General features: G+C 34.2%; 1 protein-coding gene across 1 annotated transcript; it reads right to left on the bottom strand.

The window, feature by feature from the left end:
* Positions 1-1,410: 1,410 nt before the first annotated feature.
* LOC121785926 (protein kinase PINOID-like) lies at positions 1,411-3,306 on the bottom strand. Its single transcript, XM_042184410.1, has 2 exons — positions 2,483-3,306; positions 1,411-2,359 (listed from the first exon to the last, which is right to left on the bottom strand). The coding sequence occupies exons 1-2, from the start codon at positions 3,001-3,003 to the stop codon at positions 1,612-1,614; spliced, it is 1,269 nt and encodes a 422-aa protein (XP_042040344.1). The 5' UTR covers positions 3,004-3,306; the 3' UTR covers positions 1,411-1,611.
* Between the last annotated feature and the right edge of the window lie 13,867 nt (positions 3,307-17,173).

Here is a 17,173-nt window from a genome sequence, read left to right as displayed (position 1 = left end):
ATTTTAACTATTTAAATATCAATTCCTTAAATTTAATGCCAAAAGAAGTGGTTCGCTTATGACGGGACCGAGAGAGTATAATTTATTCACAACATGAGAAGGCAAGCTGCAGTTTGTTTGAACACATCAGCCAAACGCTCCACATGAAAGGATCCCTAGTGTTCCGCGGCGCATGTTTTGCCGCACATATTTTTGGCATCTATCCACCTATTTTTGAAATGATTGATGAAAAATCATGATCCAATAAGTGATTACACTTGCAAGTAGGCATGCACATGGTTCATAAACCGTCGGTTCCTCACGGTTCAACATTTTCATGAACCTGAACCAGCGCGCCAAGAGTTCTGGCGGTTCCGGTTCCTAATAACTGATGAAAAATCATGATCCAAGGGTTCAACATTTTCATGAACATGAACCGGCCCGCCAAGGGTTCCGGCGGTTCCGGTTCCTGTTCAAAAAACCGCCGGTTCAGGCGGCGGTTCAGAACCGCCAATTTCCGGCCAAACACCGCCGGTTCGTAATTATTTTTTTGCCTTTTTATTTATTTATCTATGAAATGTGCGTAAATAAAATTCAAAAAATCATGATGAAAGTTGCAATTTTATTTAGATTACAAGTTACAACAATTACAAATTACAAAAAACTTGAAGTCTTAAACAAAAAATTTAAATACAACGAGACTACTAGTCTACAACGAAGCTAATTACAAATTACAAAAAAAAATTGAAGTTCTGAACAATAAATTTATAAGTATATATACTTTTAGTCAGTGAAGGGGATGTTTCTACATAACTAAATTGAGGGGAAGTGGGGTATTTATAGGAGTGTATTTATAGGAGTAAAATTGGAAGAAATAAAAAAAAGTTCAAATTTCAAATTTCGGTCGGTTTACCACTTGAACCGGCGGTTCAGTCCACGGTTTCTGACGGAAACCGCCGGTTTCTGACCGGTTTTCAAGCCTACACACTGCCACCTATACGCTGCCATCTGAAAAAGGTCCTCAACCGTCGGAAACCGGCGATTTACGTCAGAAACCGACGGGTTTCGGCAGAAACCGCTGGTTTCTGACGTAAACTGCCGGTTTTTCTGTACACCTAGCCTGAAAACACCGTTGGAACCAATTAAATGTAAATTATAAGAGTTTCTATTGATTTCGATATATTTGAGTTCTTGAATAGACAGAATTAATTTTATATGACAAATTTTATAGAGATGATACTGATAGGATACCATTAAATTACAAGATTTATAACTAGGGGTCGTAAAATAAAGTTACTACTCATTTCTAATTTTATACTATTTCAAAGTTGATAAAGTCAAAATGTTTAAATATCCACCGTTCCCTGACTTCCCTCAATCCCATGAATAGAAAATACAGTACCTAGTATAAGTAGTATGAATGCAGTACTATATTGAAACAAAGGATTAATTATGATAATTACTAATTATCATCGTACTAACCTCATTAATAAACTCTCATTACATAATAATTACGTTAATAAAACTTTTTATTCGCCGCATCAATTCCCGTGGACTGTCTATACACTTTCCCACCTAAACCACAATCCAAAAACATCAACTCTACGTTAAATTAAATACTAATACCGCTAATCAAAACACACAAAACGGCAGCGTTTCGACCCGCCTCGCCGATGAGTTCGAGCCCTCTGGCACCGCCGGCGGCCTCGCGGAGCGGACCAAAGCGAAGTTCAACCCCTTGAAAAACGCGTGCGTCTTCACCTCGGCCGCACCGCGTTTGGACCCGAGCCGGCGGTTCGGGTCCTTGTTGAGCAGCCCCGATATGAGTCCCCGCGCGTGCGTCTCACTTGCGCCGCACGACGCACCGGGAAAGGCGAGAGGCTGCTTCGTAATGTTGCGTAGTGTCGCCTCATTGCTCCCCCCGGCGAAGGGCGTCCGGCCGTATACCATCTCATAGATGAACACGCCCAGCGCCCACCAGTCGACGGCGTTGCCGTGGGCGCCGCCGGCGGCCACTTCCGGCGGCACGTACTCGTGCGTCCCGACGAAGGAGCACGACCGCGCCGCCACCGGCTCTGCCACGAACATGCGGTTCTCGGCCAGGGTCTGGATCTTCTTCGACCGGAAGAGGCGGTTGGAGATGCAGGAGAACGGAGTCCTCGCCGACGCGGCGGAGGATTTCGCCGGCGACGGCGGATGCGGAGAGAAGTCAGAGTACTCGACGGTGGGGACGGCGGCGGAGCAGAGAGAGAGGTCAAAATCGGTCAACATTATGTGACCGTCCGATCTAACAAGCACATTTTCCGGCTTCAGATCTCTGTAGATTATTCCTAACATGTGTAAATATTCTAGAGCTACCAAAATCTCTGCTGCATAAAATCTGCAAAAATACAACAATTCTAACTAATTAAATAATTGCAACAACACTAAATTAGTAAATTAAAAATTGATTTTATCTGAACTGAGGATTCGCGATTACGATTTTGAAAAATCTGAATATTACCTAGCGGCGTTGAGAGAGAATCGTTTCTGCGGCTGTTTGTGCCTAAGCGTGTGCAAATCGCCACCGGCGCAGAACTCCATAACCACGCAGGAGAAATTCGAAGCTTCGAATTCGGCGAAAAGCGTGGGGAGAAACGGATGATCGAGGAGGCGCATGATCTTCCTCTCTGTCTCCGCTCTCTGCGACTTCTTCTTCAACGCGAGGACGTCGTTGTCCACCACCTTCATCGCGTAGAGGCGACCGTCGTCCGCCGAGCCGCGGAGGCGGCAGAGGTAGACGCGGCCGATGTCGCCGCTGCCGATCTGGCGCACGAGGCTGAAATCGCGGAACGTGAGGTTCGATTTGAGGCGGATAGCCTGGAAAGAGGAGTCCGACGATCGGTGCGGCTTCATCGCCGTCGCCTGATCAGGCGAGCACGCTGGAAGCTCGAAGGAGAGGCGGCTGAAGCTGGTGCAGTGGCTTAGAGTGGTGGTGTCGCTGCTCATGAGTTCGTCGGAATTCCGCCGCGATTCGACTAACATTTTACGCGCGAGCTCATGTACAAGGAGTGCAATTCGATGATTAGGTTTTTGGTCACCAATTTTGGGGGAAATCTAATGCTGAAATCGGGTGATATAATGAATGTTTGACGTTCAATCAACAGTGAATAGAAAAAACAAATCCGAAATCCGAACAATATCAGAAACCGAGGATGATTAAATTGATGGAAGAAGCTTTTCAGAGGTTTTAATGGCGGGGTAGAGAGAGAGAGGGTTTCTGTACAAAGGAGTAATGGCTTCTGCTTACAGCTCTGGGTCTGTGTGCGTATATATATGTGAATGGTTGTGAGAGAGAGAGAGAGAGAGAGAGAGAGAGAGAGAGAGAGAGTTGGGAACTAATCACGCGACGTAAAAACTAGTGTCTGATTAAAATATTATTTCATTGTTCTGATCTAAATGCTTTTGCAGTAATTAATTCACTCATTTTATTTTGTGTTGGGCACGTGCTGAGACTGTATTGCTCGTGTGGAATGCCTTGATTGTTGATTTTTCACCATCATACGTCATATAGTGCATTTTCCTTTTTTTTAAATATTAGTACATTTTAAATGAGGTATTTTTAAAAATGGAAAATCATTATCTTTATTTTATTCTCATACATACGTTATTCTCTCGCTTAATTCATTAAGGGCATCCGCAACGTGTCTCGTTGCGGGCTCTATCTCGTCTTGGAGAGACAAGACCGCATCAAGACAGCGCTGCAAGATCTGTCTCGTCCCCAGCCCGTCCTCATCCCGTCCCTTGTCTCGCCGAAGAGGGAAGTCTCGCGAGACAGCTCTCCACGCGCGTTGGCGACGTGGCGAGCTTCGGTTCGTCCGTGACGCCCACTAGTCGGCCGACGAGTGTGCGTCGTTTTTATCCGAAAAAAATACTTTTTTGTTTTTTTTAATTCAGGAAAAATTCGAAAATTAAAAAAAAAATCTAAAAAAAATATACTAGCCGTTTATAGCCTTTTTTGTAAATTTTTTATTTTTTTAAGCCCCAATCACTTCTATAAATATCAAATCATTCCCATAAATTAATCCACCATAAAAAAAACTCTCTATTCTCACTCAAACACTCTACATTCTTCATCTCAAAACATTATTCTTCTCCCAAATTTAATCCATTCATGGATCCATTTGAGCAAATGCGTCGAATAATGGAAGAATCGCTAGAAGAAGATCGACGCACATGATCGTCATTGGGCAAAATTTGGTAACCAGTAGACGCACATGATCGTCATCAGACAACTCTTTCTTCTGCTTCTTTGAGTTTTAAATTATGTATTTTTTATTTTTTTTGGATTTTATTAATGTGGTTTTTTATTTTTTTAGAATTTTAAGTTGTAATTTTATTTTATTTAATGAAGTGTGTTTTTATTAATTGAATTTGTTGGAAATAAAAATAAAAAATGAAATTGAATGAATAGTTAAGGGATGAGATGGTTAAGAGACGGTTAAGAGATGGAGGGGTGCATGTGTTGTCTCTTAGTTAAGAGATGTGGTGAAATGTACAGTGGGGCCCATGAATAGTGAAGAGATGAGACGGATAAGAGACAGGGATGCGGATGGCCTAAACAACATTGAATAAAATCTCGAGTCAAGAAATATTTATGTGTTGGTAATGCCTAGATATAGATACTTATATTACTATTTCCAAGTGTTTGGTATCATAGTTAACCTATAATGTAAGTCGGTGTTTTCCTCTATGGTCGTCTAAGCCCGCAGTTTGTTCCTCAAAATACAAGGATATGTATCTCACAAATTTGGTCAGATAGCATTTCTACCTCATTTCTTGTCTACCAAACAACAACGAAAAAACCCCATATGAGCTTATCTTGACACGAAGCCCGCATTTCTTATCTTACTTTGCAAATCTTCTTATATCTTATTCTTCTTATTAAACGAGCCATGTATACCTCTCATCACATTTTCCTCTATTTATGCGTTAGACAATAATTTTTACAAAAATATATCTCCCAATGCATACCGGTTAGGTAGAGGCGATTCATTGAAGACGTTGACGTTGTTGTTCGACCTATCAACTTCAAAGTATGCATGCTAGATCAACAGACATTAGTCATAACCCGCTACTAGCAAAAAAATATAAGATTTGTGCCCTTGTATCTGTTGGTGTAGGCATCCCTCCATGCCACGAGACAAGTTTTTATATTCCTAGTGCATGTAATCGATGTGCCAAGAATCCCGAGGACCATGGACCCTTTCGTGCATATCCACCAACAACTAGGCATTGTCTACGGTTGATTTTCTTAAATAAGTGTTGCAGAATGCCTAAATGATCCCACAACAAAAATTCTTTAGGGACAACTAACCTCCTATTGTTTAACCAACATGGACATACTCGTCAAACATATCAGCAGTAGTGTCATATGTGAGTTGACTAACCGTCATTGTGCACTTCTACAGTGTTGATAGCTCCTCTCGTCCGAATGTGTAGAAGCGTGGTTGGAAAAACCCGTCACGAGTAGCTAGTGTATTTGCGATGACCTCAAATAATAGTCGACACATGAGGAAATGACGCTGAAACATTTGGCTATTTATTCGAGTCTTTTTGGCAAAATAATCTTCGAACAACTGCCTTGCAACCCACAGTCTCAGTGAATATACGTCCTTGGTCGTGAAATGCATGGATCAACAACGCTCAATTATCCAATTATATCTTCTATCTCCAATCGGAGAATTAGTTGCTCAACCTCAACAAACATATAGATGAGAAAAGCTAATACTCCTATATTGTAGTTGTTAGAATCAGTCCCATTTCTAGAGAGTGATAGTTTTTGTGGGAGTGAGTAGAGGAAATAAAAGTGAAAATATGGTTGTATTTATAGAGTTTGAAATTTAAATTTTTAAAAACAATAAAAAAATTCATATCATATCATTCCATCACATCTGGCAGTGCGACATCGCGCTTGCAACGCGCTCCGGCTCAAAATGGAAAAACGGGACTCCTATTCGCGGATGGAGGGAGTAGATAATAATATATTCCCTCCGTCCCATTGAAGATGGTCACATTTCCTCTTTTGTTTGTTCCAATCAAGATGGTCACTTTCTAATTCTGGAAATAGCCTTCTATCTCCTCATTAAAATATTCAACTACTTTTTTTTTCTCTACTTTATTTCACCTAACAACACTTTCTAAAATCTTGTGCCACTCAAGAATGTGGTCATCTTGAATGGGACGGAGGGAGTAACATAGAGCCATTTATTAAAGCAATATTGGTAGATTTTTTTATAAATAGGAAATAAAAGGAGCAATATATATAGGTGTTGGAATGATGTAAAAAGACAATAATAGGCATCTAACATCAAAAAGCCACTTGACCCATTGGCATATGCAATAGCATGTGTGATATGCCATCACTGTTGGGAGCAAAAGGGAAATCTACAGTTGGAATTGCAATTAGGGACCATCTCATGTTGCAAACCCCACCCACGGTCCATTTGCACCAAACTATATTCTCCATGCTACGTTGCATGTCGTTAGAGCTGTCAAGAAGTATCCATCTTCACCCGATTTCGAGTTAATTAAGTAGCTCGAGAAATGGATTGGTCTAGATTTTGTCGGTACAAAAAATATTTTACGGTTTGGGTTAACATTGGCGAAGCCACATTGGGGCATAGGAGGACGCTCTTGGGTTCCCGTGACATTTTTTTATTTTGACTATATATTGCAACTCAGTTGAATGGCAAATGCACCTCACCCGTGAGAGTCCGAGTTTGAAAATAGTTCAGATTAAAAATAAAAAAATGAAATTTTTAATGAATAGAATAAGGGTCTATATCTGTTGTGAGTATCAAAACTTTAAATAAAAATTTATTTTGAAGTTAATGAATATTGTAAAGAAAATGTGTGAAACTCAAGAAAATGTATATAAATTTAAATTTAAAGACTGTCGCAGTTCATTCGAACCCCGATCCTTTGGCATAAGATATTACCACTTTACTACTAGACCAACTCACACACTGTGGATGCATTCTTTCTTTTTTATTAGCAAATAAATATAAATTTTAAAGGGCGTGCTACAATGGACTTGAACTCTTAACCATTTGTTAGAGCATTAACCACTTCACCACTTGGTGCACACAATGTGGATACTTTCTTTCTTTCTTTGATTGGTAAATGAATATAAATTTAGAGGTCACGCCACGAATAACTCAAACTCAAGACCCTTAACTTCGGTCATTATCTCTTTATCACTTGACCAACTTACACACATATTGTGGGTGCTTTCTTATTTACTGTATCGAAAGTAAAATGTTGATGAATTAAGATAATTAAAATAACGTTATAATGTCGAATAACAATAACTAAGGGAAGTGAAACTTTGGTAAATTAAGATCATTAAATAAGGATATATTGGTGAAAGCGGCTATAACTTTGACATGAATATAAAATATACAATAAATAACTTCTTTTATTATACTTCTTCCGTCTTATAAGAGTATACTCTTTTCTTTTTAATCTGTCCTATAAGTGTCAGCATTTTTTAATTTTAAAAAGTTTTTTTAATGAGATGAGGCTCATTCTTCAATAACAATATTTTAATTATTTTTTCTTCTAGCTCCCTTAGTTTACTAATTACGTATTAAAATTCATGTCCGACTAAAAGTATATACTCGACATGTATAAATTTGCAATTATGAAGATCTAGACAATTATAATTGAATATGACACATGATAGAAGTAGTGAGAGAATCCAAAAGATATCATGAGCTTGGAAAAGGGCTAAAATGATCGATTGTAATTGCCACCTGTTCATCCACTTATTATCAGTAGTGTTGCACAAATATATCGGCCACTAAGATGTTATTCTAATATTCTTAATATTGGCAATTACTACTACTACTACTAATAATAATAGTAATAATAATAATAATAATAATAATGCATAGAATCAATAATTTGAGGTGCATAGAATCAATTTGAGGGGGTGGGGATATTTCATTATATTCCAACAAGTAGTCGGCAGTCGGCACTCACTATATACTAACATACGGAACTAATCGAGTGTAAATTTTTATGATATTTTTAATGTTTATAATAGTGCTTCTTATTTATGATAATAAAAAAATCAATGGAACAACTTAATTCCTAATTAACTCTGAAAATTTATTTAATTGAGGACAATATTCAGTAATACATACAAAAAGTAAAAAAATGAAACAACTCATATGCATGTGGAAAATATAAAAAAAACCTGCATGTAGAATCTTAGATAGTGGAAAGTGTACTATAAAAAACAAAGTAAAAAAGCTAATTAGGAAAGGGTTGTATTGTATGCGAAAATGCCAGTCAGCCAGAGTATATCTTTTTATTTAAAAATATGGAATGAAAATATCATATATTCATAGTGCACTTTGTAAGAGTGTTAGTTATTTTGGCTCAGATAATTTGCTTTTTTAACGTTGTCACTATACTGTTAATTATATGGGTTGTTTTATTTAAAAAGATTGAAGAAAATGAAATATTTATGATTTTCTTATCATTTAAAAGGACAAAAGATCTTCAAAGTCTGGTAACATGTTTATTATTTAATTCCTTTTATAATTTAAATAAAACGGGCTACGCACGTCGCCGGAAACTATAATATTGGAAATAAGGAATATTCCGCATCATACTAGCTTCTTATTTATAAATAAGCTAGCAAAAAAATACACAAAATACAACAAAACAAAACTCACTAAAGCAATTGAAGCAACAAAACCATTTTGGTGTGTGGATTGTAGGGCAGAAGATAATAATTTAATAAAAGTTAAATAATTTATTTTTCCTTGTCACTTTAGTGTTTTAACAAAAGTATTCCAACTTCAAAATAATTACATGGGATACTCCCTCCGTCCACGAAAAATAGGACACATTATGAATGACACGAGTTTTAATGTGGAATTGGTAAAAGTAAGAGAGAAGTAGTGTTAGTGGAATGTGGAGTCTATATTATTAATAAGAGAGAAGGGAAAAAAGTAAGAGAAAAGTAGTGTTAGTGGAATGTGAAGTTCATATTATTAGTAAGAGAGAAGAGAAAAAAAGTAAGAGAGAAGTTGAAAACTTTCCTTTTTAAAATGTGCTCTATTTTTCGTTGACAGCAAAAAATGACAAATGTGCTCTATTTTTCGTGGACGGAGGAGGGAGTATATAATTTCCAATTTTCTTTTAAAAAATGTCTTGTAAAAATTTTCTAAATCTACGTGGTTTGAATAGCTAAAATGGAATTTTATATTAATTAAGAAAATTGTTGATGTGTAATTGCTAAAATCACATCTACCATAGGTCCGCGTACACCACCACATTGGTCAAAAACTTTTTGCAGAATATTTTTATGTGAAAAAGAAACCATATGTTAAAACAATGAGATAAAATTTAAAAGTTATCCTTAATCATATAAGAAACTTATTTGGTTAATCAACTTTAATAAAGAAATACTCCCTCCGTCCCGGGCTACTCGCCCCTTTCTTTTTCGGCACGGAGATTAAGGAATGAGTGTATAGGAAAGTCAAAAATGACGGCTGTAGGTGAAAATTTTTACTAAAAATGGAAAGAGTGCAAGTAACTTGGGACGCCCAAAAAGGAAATAAGTGCGAGTAGCTTGTGACGGAGGGAGTACTAATTCCGTCCATTATTTAAAGAGTCCATTTGACTTGACACGAATTTTAAGAAATTATTTGACTTTGTAAAGAAAAGGAAAAGATAAAATAAGTGGAATTTGAGAAGTACTCTTATTAGTTTTATACTCCATTGATCCTACAAGAGTATGCATTTATGATTGTGTAAGAATTTTAATGCATAATTGGTAAAATAAGAAAAAGATAGAAAGAAAAAATAATTGAAGTTTTGTTAGTGGAGAATGAACTATACCTCATTAAAGAAAAAAAAAGATTACATAATTAGAAAATGTATATTCTTGGGAAACAGACTAAAAAAAGAAAGAGTGCATACTCTAATGGGACGGAGGGAGTATAATTGTGACTTGTGAGTGTAAAAGTTGGTGGAATGTGGAGTCCGCATACTTAAAGTAGAATAAAGTAAATAGTTTTACAAATAGTTGATAGTTAATCCAAAATGGCAAAATAGTTTTTAAAATGATAGACAGAGGGGAGTAGTTAAAAATTGGGGCAAGGTGTATCGAGGAAATGGTGCAAAATTGATAAGCACCAGAACGTCTTACCATGAGATATGTCAGCATATGAATCAAAAGTCACAATTGTGTGACGTAATTTATTAGGGTGTCCACTATGGTTAGCAGCTGCTATAGCCGCGGTTTGGGGCGGTCTCGGGGCGAATTATAGTGGAGTTGGCGTCCGGACGGTAGGCGGTAGGCGGCGGACGGGCCTTCGGCGACTCCGGGGCGAGGACGCGCCTCCTCAGGGGCGGACGCGGCGAATAGGCGGGGCGACTATAGTGGCGTGGTGTCCGTCGCGCCGGTGGACGCCCAATTTTTTTTTAATTTAATTTAATTTACCTATAAATACACCACATTCCATTCATTATTTTTCACACCATTCCAACTCTTCATCACTAAAAATTTCTCTTACTAAAAATTTGCCGATCCAGATGGGCGTACCACAGAGCAATGAATATTTGATCCAACGCTTCGCTGATATGCGCAGGATCACATCACATAACACACTCCATGCCGATTTGATTGAAGAAGTGTGGGCACGTAGGGGAGGTGGCGGCGCAGTGTGAAGATCTTAGTGATTTTTACTAGATTAAATTTTCGTTGTATAATTTTTCTTGTACTTTAATACGACGAAAATTTAGTGTTTAATTTTAATTTCTTCACGTATAGTCGTCGTCTTCTAATTACATATAGTCCGATAAATTTATTCATAATTACTTGAAACATTTATAAAATGAAAATTGATTATAAAATTTGGGGGGCTATTGGAGGTGTCCACCATAGCGGCGGAAATAAAATTTTGGGGCTATGGACAAAAAAACTGGGGCTATGAATAAAAATTGGGGTGAGGCTATTGGGGTGTCCGCCTTATAGTGGACACTCTTATTGACTTTTTTTTGTGACGACATGGCTGTCATTAGATGTCAATCACCAAAATAAATTTTACGATCTCATTTTAAAAAGAGTTCTCAAAAATCAAACTTCTGTACGTATAATTGGATGTATATAAAATTGTTTGCTTAGCATAAAAATTTGTGTCTTGGTTTATTATTGAGATCCCAATCATTATTTATTGACTTGTTTATAATTTTTACGGTGTTTCGCTACGGTTGATTACTTTGTAGAAAATTAATACGAAGTTTCTGTTAAAAATATAAAATTCAATAGCCAATATTAATTAAATATACCAAATTTTAAAGATGAAGAATAAGTAAAATAACAAAAAAATGATGGAGTATTAAATGATGAGAAACACAATAGCAATAGAGTAAAGGCCAAAATTGGTCCTGAACATATAGTCATTTTACGATTTTGGTCCTAAACATTATCTTTTGGATTTTTTGGTCCTGCACATATGGACATTTGATCATTTTGGTCCTGCACATATGGAAATTTGATCATTTTGGTCCTCCGTCAACATTTTCGTTAAAAACTAACGGTCAACATTATCTTTTGGATTTTTTGGTCCTGCACATATGGATATTTGATCATTTTGGTCCTGCACATATGGAATTTTGATCATTTTGGTCCTCCGTCAATATTTTCGTTAAAAACTAACGGTCAACGGCCGATTTTTGACTAAAACAATGGGTTGGGTCGGGTCGTGTTTGGGTCGGGTTTGGGTTACACGTTAAGAAAAAAAATAATTATTTTTTATTAATTAAAAAATTATAAAACTTTAATTTTTAGTTATTTTTGTTGATTAAAAATATTATAACGACTAAAACATGATGTTATTATACGATTTAAACATGATATTACACGACAAAATAAAAAATTACCAAATTAAAATAATCATTTTTTAATCAAAATAATAAAATTAAAGTATACTAATATTAAATCTATATAATAAAATTAAATAATTAAAAAATTATTTTTAATAAAATCTATACTTTAATTTTATTAATTAAAAAATATTAATTAATTTTTAAGAATATTATGCTTAGATTTTAACGAAAATATTATGCTTAGATTTTAAGAAAATATTATTTTTTTCTTAACGTGTAAGTGTAACCCAAACCCGACCCAAACACGACCCGACCCAACCCATTGTTTTAGTCAAAAATCGGCCGTTGACCGTTAGTTTTTAACGAAAATGTTGACGGAGGACCAAAATGATCAAAATTCCATATGTGCAGGACCAAAATGATCAAATGTCCATATGTCCAGGACCAAAAAATCCAAAAGATAATGTTGACCGTTAGTTTTTAACGGAAATATTGACGGAGGACCAAAATGATCAAATGTCCATATGTGCAGGACCAAAAAATCCAAAAGATAATGTTTAGGACCAAAATCGTAAAATGGCTATATGTTCAGGACCAATTTTGGCCTTTACTCATAGCAATATTCACGCAGTTTTGATAGGGAGACAAACAGACAATATATGTTGTCGCATCGACAAACCCTAATCACCTGCCCACATATATAATTAGAGAAAAGATATATGTACATACATGTACATAATATCCTTAAATTTTTAAATTTAAGTGAATTTAATTAAAAACTAGTTTTATTATTTATTGTATAATATGTAGCAATAAGAAAGAAGAGATATATAAATTTTAAGTCGAATCGTAACATTATTTCGAGCTTGATTCGAATTAATTATATAATTTTTAGTAAGAAAATAATTTTTTTTGCTTAAATATACAACTATTAAGTTAAAATTTTAATTTTTTTTAAAGTGTTGCAAAATGATTAGTATGAAATTTATTTTAAATCAATTAATGTTTACGAAACGACTTTCAATGTAAAATGTTAAAAAAGTTCGATTATGTACGTTTATCACTACCCAATTAATTATACTAGTATAATGTAAAATATAATTTATTGCTGTACAAACTTTAGTTTAATTGTGATACTTTAATCACCAAATCAGGAACAGCCCAAATATAGGAAAATTACATAGGTTAGGAATCCAAGAGTTGGAATATAATATAAATATATATATTCTTGAGGAATACAATACACACACGTATCAAACTATCAATACATAAAATAAGTGGCAAAGCAAGCAATACATAATAAAAATATGCTAGTACTATTATTGGCTATCTGGTTGCTTTGTACAGTGTATTATGAAGAAAACACCTTTTAGATTTCATCATATTCTATATCTTTTGCCTTTGGTCTTTTCTTCATTCTCTTTTGGGAGTTGTAAAGTAAAGATAATTGCATAAATTCCGAACTTTCAAATCTGAACCCGAATAATTACTAATTAATTAGTAATTATTAATCTTCAAAGATAATCAGTTTGACCTGCATGGGTTTTAAGAAATTGTTGACTTATAAAATAAAGTGGATAGAAAAAGTTAGTGGAATGTGAGACCTACTTTTATATATTGATTTTATAATAAAATGTGAGTAGAGTGAGTTAGTGAAACGTATGATACACTTACCAAATATAGTTAAAGTGAAATGAGACATTTATTGGCAGCCGAATAAAAAAAGTAAAATGGGTCATTTAATGACGGACGGAGGGAGTATTTGTTTTAAGTGAGGCGGTTTTTATCAATTATTTAGTCAAACAGTTAAATAATATTTATTTTATTTTATACTATTCCCTCTATTCCATAAAAATTGACCATATTTCTCTCTTTTTTCGTCTCATAGAAATAGTCCATATTCATAGAATTTTATGGCAACATTTTTCTCCTTCTTTTTTACTTTATTATTTATGGGTCCCACCATCCATTACACATTTTCAACTGCTTTTTCTCCTTCTCTCTTACTTTACCAAATTACACATTAATAAAACTCGTGTTGACCCTAAATGGTCTATTTCTATAGGACGGAGGGAGTATAAATTATTTATTTTGTATAGTTTGTGATATTTTATACTATAATACTAAGATATTTAATACAATATAATATAAAAAATTGTATTAAATTATTTAATTATGTTTGGAAAATTAATGATAAAGTGTTGTGGGCTTAATGTATAATTTAAATAAATATGTAGATAAGATTGAAAAGTAAAAAAAGTAGGTAAATTTGGAATATTTTTTGGTTTTGGATTGACGTAAATGGTTGAAGTAGAATAACCGTTTGATGTGACACTCCTGAAAAAAATGAGTGATTTGGTATAAATGATTGAAGATGACCTAATAAGGACGTTTTTTGAAACATCAGTGGTATATTTAAAAACACACGTTAACCTCCTTAATTGCATTAAAAATGTCCTTAAAAATTTATTTTATTGTAATGGATCAACAATTGTGAACTAATATTAAGAAACTCTACCTCAATTGTTCCGATTCTAATTGGGTTTTCTATGCATCAATTAGTGATAAAATTGATAATGTGGGATAACATTCTAGTAATTGATGATCTTGCCTTTAATCAAATTTGATTATAGTAAAACCAAAGGACGAATTTCACTATAAATCAAAAGGTTGAGATACAATGATTTCAAAGTAGGGAAAGTCCATAAATTAAATTGCGATTTAAATCATAATTTTGGTTTGACTTTTATCTATCCAATTGATTAATATTCACAATTTTCAACTTTTTCATTTGTCCTACAGTTAATCAACACGGAAAATAATATGACAAAATAAAGATAACGTCACTGTTGTCATGTCGTGTTTGATTTCGGCAAGAATTGTCAAGACAAAAGTAATAACCAAAAATAAAGATTAAAAAAAAAAGTTAATCTCAACAAGTCATAAAAAGGTGAAGAGCACTTCTAGTACCACTAAAAGCACTATGCAATATGTACAAAATAAATACACCAAAAACGAGGACAAATACAAATCTCGCCAGCAAATCAATCCAAAGGTAAGACTCGCAAGCGAAGAGAAAGAGGAACATACACATGAAGTCGCGCTCACCGTGCTAGTAAGTCATCTGATCATCGACCGCCGTTGTAGGGAAGAAAGTCATATTGCTGTGTAGAAACCATAAAGAGTCTAGTCTAGGGAAGAAAGTCTTGATAATTTCATTTCTGGTCTAAGTAAGCTCATTCTCCACTTTCAATTTCTATATTTTTTGTCACTTCTATTTTTCTAGTGAACTTTGTTTACAATGTGTATTACATTAATAAAATCGAAGCTTGATAGTGTGTCCCATTGTTTATGTGTTCAAATATTATTTAGCTTCAAGTATGTATATATATATCTACAATATGACATTGGAAAAGAAATAGTGAGTGCAAGCGCACCTCACATTGCGATTGCTGGTCTTCTAAGTCATAAAAAAATATGGACAAGGTTTAGCCACATAAAGAAAGCATAAAATCTAATTCAATTATTGGAAGGCATAAAATCTTGAGCATCAATCTTTCTAGGAGAAAGAAACGCAAAATGAAGAAATTGGCCACATCAAATTAGTGAAACATAATCCCTAGATTAATTAATTAAGCTCGTGAAACCTATATATAGACCATACATCATGCTTCATTAAGTTATAAATGGGAAAATTGGGCACAATTCATAGAGTTTCACATACGTGTATTTTGGAAATACCATAGTATTAGATTTAAACTACCAAACTCAAAATAAATTTATGGAATAGACTGAAAGTTGAAAATGGCATGTGAGGAAATTAAAGGAGAAAATGATTCATAGAGTTAGAAAATGAGATGTCGAATGAATGTCAGGCTGTTGGGGGCAGAAGATGGTCACAATGGTTTGTTGTTAAAAAACCAATATGATGTTATATATATATTTCGTTGGATAAGTTTACCTTATTTTTAGGTATAATTGCCGTTATAATCGAACTTCTGGTTAGTCTAATAACTTTTGAAAATCAATTATGATATAACAACAAAACGACGTTATTATATTAGAAGTACTGTTAATTATTACAGTACTAATATACCTAAAACACTCGGCTTTAATTTTGACATCTTAGTTTCTATTTTAACCATCACGGGAGAATTGCAAAAATTGATAATTGTGATTTATACTCCAATATAAAAAATTATGGGATTGACTAGAAATCAACGAAATATTTTTAATTAAATTACAATTATCACTTTTTGTGTAAATAATGCAAGAAAAGAAGCACAAAAGATAATAAATTGGGCCAGCTTTGTTTGTTGTTAATAGGGCTATTGTCAAAATAATGGTTAAAATCTCATGGATGATTATCCATAAATAAAGGCAACAAATTAAAACGTACGTGTAAGTAGATTTTCATTAAATAATTTTCTAGAAAATATTATTTTTTTCAGAATTATACTTGCATATTTTAAGCCTTTATATTTATGCTATCTTACTTATAGAATAGTAGTAGTATATATTTTCCGTAAGCTAGTCTCGGCCCATATTCACATACACACATCTTATGCATCTTTAAGGATAATAAACTATCATTATTTAGTAGCGAACTATCTCTATATATTCAAGTGATTTATATAGTTTTTATTTTATTTCATAAGATTATTCTAATACATGTTTTGCTCTTAATTTTGGAAATCATTTACACTTTTGCTATATAATTAATGAAAAAAAATGTACTAATAAAGCATGATTGAATGTAAGTAATCAGAGAAATCTCTCCTAGTTTGTGAAAAATGTAAATGAACTTAATACTAAAAAGAAATAAAATGAAAACTAAGAAATTGAAAATAAGTCTAAGAAAACAGTTAAATGATGTTAAATGATCGAATCCATCATACATTAAGGAATAGATATAATTTTGATTCATCAGCATGCATCATGCAAATTTTAAGTTATCCTGACAAAAAAATGTTTTCAGTGGCATTGGCATCAACTACATCAATAAAGGCCTTTCATTGTACATATACTACAATTATTTTTTTCCCCAGTCATATTAAGGCATTTACCTAATAAACTCAACGCAATTATTGTTTTAATTCTAATTTGTAGGAATAAAATAAACAAAAATAGGATAAAAATAGGGAATTAGATGTGTGGAGACTGTCATTAACTGGCATAAAGGAAAAGTAAAAACTACACGATGAAGCAAAGAAGAAGATTTTTCTTCAAGAAAGTCTTGATTCTTCATGTACCCTATGCATTAAATAGGGTACCCTCACCATCTCACTCCACTATAACTCCTCTC

This window comes from Salvia splendens, chromosome 22 (assembly GCF_004379255.2).
Source record: "Salvia splendens isolate huo1 chromosome 22, SspV2, whole genome shotgun sequence".
In the NCBI taxonomy this organism is placed as follows: domain Eukaryota; kingdom Viridiplantae; phylum Streptophyta; class Magnoliopsida; order Lamiales; family Lamiaceae; genus Salvia; species Salvia splendens.
Note: the sequence above shows the minus strand (reverse complement) of the source record. Positions and strands in the feature narration are given on the sequence as shown.

Excerpts from the sequence above, each read along its gene's own strand:
- LOC121785926 (XM_042184410.1), bottom strand. The coding sequence starts at position 3,003 with ATGTTAGTCGAATCGCGGCGGAATTCCGACGAACTCATGAGCAGCGAC. Across the intron at positions 2,360-2,482 it reads TTCTCTCTCAACGCCGCTAG|ATTTTATGCAGCAGAGATTT; the intron begins GTAATATTCAGA and ends GTATTTTTGCAG.